Source organism: Terrapene carolina, unplaced genomic scaffold, assembly GCF_002925995.2.
Source record: "Terrapene carolina triunguis isolate 2854851 unplaced genomic scaffold, T_m_triunguis-2.0 Scaffold51226, whole genome shotgun sequence".
Classification (NCBI taxonomy): domain Eukaryota; kingdom Metazoa; phylum Chordata; order Testudines; family Emydidae; genus Terrapene; species Terrapene triunguis.
In genome coordinates, this window is record NW_020715577.1 from 5,973 (window position 1) to 12,218 (window position 6,246).

General features: G+C 71.9%; 1 protein-coding gene across 1 annotated transcript in view; it reads left to right on the plus strand.

Annotated features, from left to right (window-relative positions):
* The window catches only part of LOC112124550 (hormone-sensitive lipase-like), a 12,000-nt gene extending 5,782 nt beyond the window's left edge, over nucleotides 1–6,218 (plus strand). Inside the window, exons 2-10 of the mRNA XM_026647114.1 lie at nucleotides 547–1,069; nucleotides 1,465–1,555; nucleotides 1,999–2,144; nucleotides 2,666–2,851; nucleotides 3,355–3,649; nucleotides 4,063–4,290; nucleotides 4,737–4,901; nucleotides 5,783–6,144; nucleotides 6,213–6,218. Coding sequence (XP_026502899.1) covers nucleotides 557–1,069; nucleotides 1,465–1,555; nucleotides 1,999–2,144; nucleotides 2,666–2,851; nucleotides 3,355–3,649; nucleotides 4,063–4,290; nucleotides 4,737–4,901; nucleotides 5,783–6,144; nucleotides 6,213–6,218 — 1,992 coding nt within the window. The 5' untranslated portion in view covers nucleotides 547–556. The remainder of the gene's footprint in view (nucleotides 1–546; nucleotides 1,070–1,464; nucleotides 1,556–1,998; nucleotides 2,145–2,665; nucleotides 2,852–3,354; nucleotides 3,650–4,062; nucleotides 4,291–4,736; nucleotides 4,902–5,782; nucleotides 6,145–6,212) is intronic.
* The last annotated feature ends 28 nt before the right edge of the window (nucleotides 6,219–6,246 follow it).

Below are 6,246 nucleotides of genomic sequence, written 5' to 3' on the forward strand. Positions count from 1 at the left end.
GTGGGTGTGGGGGTCCTGGCTGGGGGGTGAGTACAGGGCTGGGTCCTGGCTGGGGATTGAGTACGGGGCTGGGGTCCCAGCTGGGGCACTGGGGGGATGAGCACAGGGGGTTGAGGGTGAGTGGGGATGTGTGTGGGGGGCTGGGGTCCCGGCTGGGGGGATGAGCAGAGGGGGTTGAGGATGAGTGGGTGTGTGTGTGTGTGGGGGGGTGAGTACGGGGCTGGGGCCCCGGCTGGGGCACTGGGAGGACGAGGGTAAGTGGGGGTGGGGGGTCTGGCTCGGGGGTGAGTACGGGGCTGGGGTCCCGGCTGGGGCGCTGGGGGGATGAGCACAGGGGGGTGAGGGTGAGTGGGGATGTGTGTGGGGGGCGGGGGGCCCGGCGGGGGGGGGGGGGGGGGGGGGGGGGGGCGGGGGGGTGTAGGGGTGGGGGGCCCAGCTGGGGCACTGGGAGGGGTGAGTGTGGGGGTACTTACTCCACCATACCCCCCGTCTCTCCCATTGCAAGGCCCCCTCCCAAGTCACCCAGCTAACCCCATCTCCCCGCAGGCCCCGCGCCATGGACTCCCGGCCCCTGTTCCAGGCCCTGCACGTGGTGGCCGAGGACAACGTGGCCTTCTTCCGGCAGAGCGCCTCGGAGACGGGGCGCCGGTTCGTGGCGGCCTTCACGGCCATCGGGGAGCACGCCCACCGCCTGGAGCCGATTCTGCGCCACTTCGCCAGCGTCTACCACGTCTTCGACCTGGACGAGGCCACGCCGGCCAACGGGTACCGAAGCCTGGCGCAGACGACGCGCTGCTGCCTGGCCCACGTCCTGCACAAGAGCCGCTACGTGGCCGCCAACCGCCGCAGCATCTTCTTCCGCACGGGCCACAACGCGGCCGAGCTGGAGGCCTATTGCGCCGCCCTGAGCCAGCTGCGGGCCCTGCTGTACCTGGCGCAGCGCCTGCTGACCCACAACCGCCCCGGCTGCCTCTTCCACCACGAGGAGCGTGGCCTGACCGAGTTGGTGCTGCGGGAGTACGGCACCCTGCACAAGGGCTGCTTCTACGGGCGCTGCCTGGGCTTCCAGGTGGGGGACGGGGCGGGAAGGGAGGGGGCCAGGCGGAGGGGGATTTAGGGGGAGCGGCGAGTCGGGGAGGGGCAACCCAGGGCAGAAGGAAATGCATCTGAGTCCCTGGCAGCCAGACATGCTCAGGGATTCTGCTGTGCCCCTCGCTCTGGGCCCTGCTGGCCTGGGTGCAGGGCCCCCCTCCATGGCCCCGCAATTGCTCACACCCCCCCCACGCCCCGGCCACGCCCATCACTCTGCACCCCCCACCCCCCCCACTGAACACCCATGGGGAGGGTGAGCCGGCATCATGCCCCCAGGGTGCTCCCTGCGCAGCACCCGGGCAGGGGTGTCCCTCAGAGCCTCCGACCTGGTCTGGGGGTGCAGAACGGTGACCTTTGCCCTTTGCCCTGCAGTTTGCCCCCTCCATTCGGCCCTTCCTCCAGACCATCGCCATCAGCCTGGTCTCCTTCGGAGAGAACTACAGACGCCACGACTCCGGCCTCAGTGAGTGGGGTGCCCGGCGGGTGGGGGGGCACTGCTGTGGGGGGGCTTCTGCTCCCATGATGCACTGCAGCCCCTGGGGTGGGATTCTGCTCCCATGATGCACTGCAGTCCCCGGGGGGGGTGCTCCCATGATGCACTGCAGCCACAGGCTGGCTGAACCCACAATTCCCTTCTGGGCCCACTCAGCCCAGCCTGTCGCCCAGGGAACCCGTCTGGCCTGGCTGCTACCCACAATGCACTGCTTTGCCCCTGCCCTGCCCATTGGGGGCTGGGCCCCGTGCCTGGCTGCCTATGGAGCCTCGCTGTGGAGGAAGCTTGTGGGGGTAAGGGAGCACTGCCGGGGGGGGGGGGGGGGGCGGCAGGGGGGGGGCCGGGGGAGCCCCACAGGGCGGGGGGCCAGGGCCGGGGGGCAGCACCCCACCCCCGATCTCCTGTCCCCCCAGGCATGGCAGCCGGCTCGCTGTTCACGTCGGGGAAGTTCGCCATCGACCCGGAGCTGCGGGGAGCCGAGTTCGAGAGGATCACGCAGAACCTCGACGTGCATTTCTGGAAGAGCTTCTGGAACCTGACGGAGACCGAGCTGCTGGCGGTGAGTGCGGGGGCTGTCCCCGGCGCTGTGGGGCTGGGGCTGGGGTAGGAGCGGGACCCGGCGCAGGGCGCTGTGGGGCTGGGGTAGGAGCGGGACCCAGCGCAGGGCACTGTGGGGTGGGGGCAGGGGTTTGGAGTGGTGCCTGGTGCAGGGCACTGTGGGGTGGGGGCAGGGGTTTGGAGTGGTGCCTGGCACAGGGTGCAGGGGGGCTGGGAGCGGGGCCTGGAGCAGGCCGCTGTGGGGCTGGGGTCGGGATAGGAGCAGGGCGCTGTGGGGCATGGGGGCGGGAGCGGGGCCCGGCGCAGGGCGCTGTGGGGCTGGGGTAGGGGGCGGGGGCAGGGGCGGGGCCCAGCGCAGGGCGCTGTGGGGCAGAGGGGTGGGAGCAGGGCCCAGCGCAGGGCGCTGTGGGGTGGGGGGGTGGGAGCAGTGCCCGGCGCAGGGCGCTGTGGGGCAGGGGTCGGGGTGGGAGTGCAGGGTAGAACCTGCCTGGGGGCCCCTCTCACCCTCCCCCTCCCCCGCAGTCCGTGGCCAGCATGGCGTCCACGCCAGTGCGGGTGATCCGGGCGCTGACGGTGCCCCCCGAGCCCTTCGAGCTGCCGCTGGCTGCCGACCCCTCACTGAGCATCACCATCAGCCCCCCTGTGGCGCACACTGGCCCTGGGCCCGTCCACATGCGCCTCATCTCCCACGAGCTGCGTGAGGGGCAGGTGAGGGGCTGGTGGGCGGGGGGCTGGGAGCTCTGGGAGGGGAGTGAGCAGAACCAGGTCGTGTCCCGGCAGGACTGGGGAGTTGGGTCCTGGGGGAGTTCCAGGGAGGGCTACGGGGACCGGGTGAGGTGGTGGGTTCCAGGCAGGGCGTGCATGGGGGGAGATGAGCAGGGGACCCCAGCACCCCCTGCTGGGTGAGACGGGATGGGACAGGGGGACCCCAGCACCCCTGCTGGGGATTGCTGGGGGTGTCCTGGGCGGGGCACACACTGGGGGATGGCAGGGGGTCCCTGGCAGGATGTGCAAGGTGCGGGGGAGACAGAGGGGTCCCTGGCAGGGTGTGCGGGGGTGCGGGGGGTACGGGCAGCGGGGGTCCCGGGCAGGGTGTGTGGCGGGGGGACGGACAGTTGGGGGGTCCCGGGCAGGGTGTGCGGTGGGGGGATGGACAGTTGGGGGGGGGACAGTCGGGGGGTCCCTCACACCGTCCCTCCTGCTCTCCCCAGGACAGCGAGGCACTCTCCGCGCTGGCCCCGGCCGAGGGCACACTGGGGCTGGAGCTGTGGCGCAAGGCGGCGCCCGCGCCCCCCTCACCCCTCCTGCTGGTTCACTTCCACGGCGGCGGGTTCGTGGCGCAGACGTCGAAGTCGCACGAGCCGTACCTGCGGGGCTGGGCGCAGGAGCTCGGCGCCCCTGTGCTCTCCGTCGACTACGCCCTGGCGCCCGAGGCCCCCTTCCCCCGCGCCCTGGAGGAGTGTTTCTACGCCTACTGCTGGGCCCTGCGCCACTGCCGCCTGCTTGGTGAGCCCGGGGACTCCAGCTCCCCCTGAGGGGGGGCTGGGATGGGGGGACCCCCGCACCCCCTGCTGGGTGAGACGGGAGGCGACGGGGGGACCCCAGCACCCCATGCTGGGTGAGCCCAGGGACCCCGCACCCCCTGCTGGGTGAGACGGGATGGGACGGGGGGACCCCAGCACCACATGCTGGGTGAGCCCAGGGACCCCGCACCCCCTGCTGGGTGAGATGGGATGGGATGGGGGGACCCCAGCACCCCTGTTGGGTGTGATGGGCACATGGGGGGGCAGCACCCTCACACTGTTCGCTGGGTGGGACGGGCAGGGGCTGGAGAGTGTGGGGCATGAACAGAGCCCCCACCCCTGGTGGCCTCCCCTGGGTTCCCTGATGCCCCCCGCACTCACCCCGTCTCCCCGCAGGCTCCACGGCGCAGCGGGTCTGCCTGGCCGGGGACAGCGCCGGTGGGAACCTCTGCCTCACCGTGACCATGCGGGCAGCCGCCTTCGGCATCCAGCTGCCCGACGGCATCATGGCGGCCTATCCCGTCACCCTAGTGCGGGCCGCGGCCTCGCCCTCCCGCCTGCTTACCCTGCTCGACCCCCTGCTGCCCCTCAGCGTGCTCTGCAAGTGCCTCAGCGCCTACGCCGGTACGGGGGGGTACTATGGAGAGGGGCAGGATCGGAGAGGGGGCAGGGGGCAAAGATGGGGAGACGGGTGGGCAAAAGCAGGGAGCTGATGGGTTTGGGGCCAAGAGCCGGGACCCTGGTGCTCTCTCCCCCTGCTCCCCCGACACAGAGCCAGTGGAGGGTGAGCAGGGAGGGGGGGGCTGGTGAGGTGCAGGGGAACCCCAGTGCTCTCTGTCCCTGCCCTGAGGCACGGAGCTGGCAGAGGGCGAGCAGGGAGGGGGTCTGGTGGGGTGTAGTGGGACCCCGGTGCGCTCTGTCCCTGGGTGAGCGGGGGGGGCTCATGGGGTGCAGGGGGACCTCGGTGCTCTCTGTCGCTGCCCCCAGGCACGGAGCCGGCGGAGGGCAAGCGGGGAGGGGGGCTGGTGGGGTGCAGGGGGACCCCGGTGCTCTCTGTCCCTGCCCCCCAGGCACGGAGCCGGCAGAGGGGGAGCCCCCCGGGCTGGAGAAGCTGGGCCCGGTGAACATGGTGCGGCGGGACACGGCGCTGCTGTTGCAGGAGCTGCGGCAGAGCGCCTCGGCCTGGCTGGGGGCGCTGCTGGACAGTCCGGGGCGCAGCAACGGGGCTGGCGCAGGTAAGAGCTGGGTGGGGCCCCCACCCCTGCCCCCTGCCCGCCCCCTCTCCCCTGCCCCTTGTCTCCACAGGGCATGTCTGGTGCCAGCCGCCCCCCCCCCCCCCGCTCCTCCTGCTGCCCCTGGCGCGTCTTCTGGCAGCCAGGATCCCCACCCTCACTAACCCACCCGCTGGTAGGACTGCCCCGCCAGCCCCTAACCGCACGGGCCTCCCAGGGGTCGGGGGAGCTTCCACGGTGCTGCCCCTCAGCATCGGGGGCAGCCAGGGAGAGCCTGGCACCGCATGGCACATAGGTGTGGGGCTGGGCAGCCTGGCAGTGGGGCAGGGCGGACTGGCACCGCATGGCACATAGGTGTGGGGCAGGGCAGACTGGCATCGCTTGGCACATAGGTGTGGGGCAGGGCGGCCTGGCAGGGGAGCAGGGCAGCCTGGCACTGCATGGCACGTAGGCGGGGGGCAGGGCAGCCTGGCAGGGGAGCAGGGCAGACTGGCATCGCATGGCACGTAGGCGGGGGGCAGGGCAGCCTGGCACTGGGGCAGGGCAGCCTGTGGCAGGAGGGCCTGGCAGGGGGGCAGGGGGACAGGGCTGGCGGGGGGGCCGGGGGCAGGGCTGCGTGGCATGTAGGTGTGGGGTGACCCAGGCGCACACAGAACAGAATCCAGCATGGCACAGACACTGCACCAGTTGGAAGGGAGGGGGCAAGGTCCTGGCAGGGGAGAGGTGAGGACGATGGGGGGGGGCCCGGCAGGGGGGAGGGGGGGGCGGGGGGGGGGGGGGGGGGCCCAGCAAAGGAGAGGGGAGGGCGATTTGGGGAGTCCCGGCAGGGGAGAGGTTAGATCATTCGGGGGGTCCCCAGCTCTCACGTCTCCCCTGGTTCACAGAGGCCATGCGGACGAGCGTCTCGGAGGCAGCGCTGGACGACTCAGCTGTCAAATCCAGGGGCTCCCGCAAGAGCCAGACCTGCCAGGATCTATCATGCGGGGTGTCAGCCCCCCTGGCCCCTGCACCTGCCCCCCCTCCTCAGGGCAGCCCCCCCAGCTTCTTCCTGAGTGGGGGGCAGCTGGAGGAGGAGGCCCCCGGGGACGAGGGGCTGCAGTATCCCGACGGCTTTGAGCCGCTGCGCTCGGACCAGCCCTCTGCCAGCATCACCCTGGAGGCATCGCCCGTGGTCAAGAACCCCTTCATGTCGCCCCTGCTGGCCCCGGATAGCATGTTGCGAGGGCTGCCGCCGGTCCATATCGTGGTGAGAGCCCGGGCGGGCGGCCAGCCAGATTGTGCAGGGGAGCCTGGGCGGTCGGCTGGTCCATATAGCAGTGAGAACCCCACGGGGGGGTACTGGTCCATA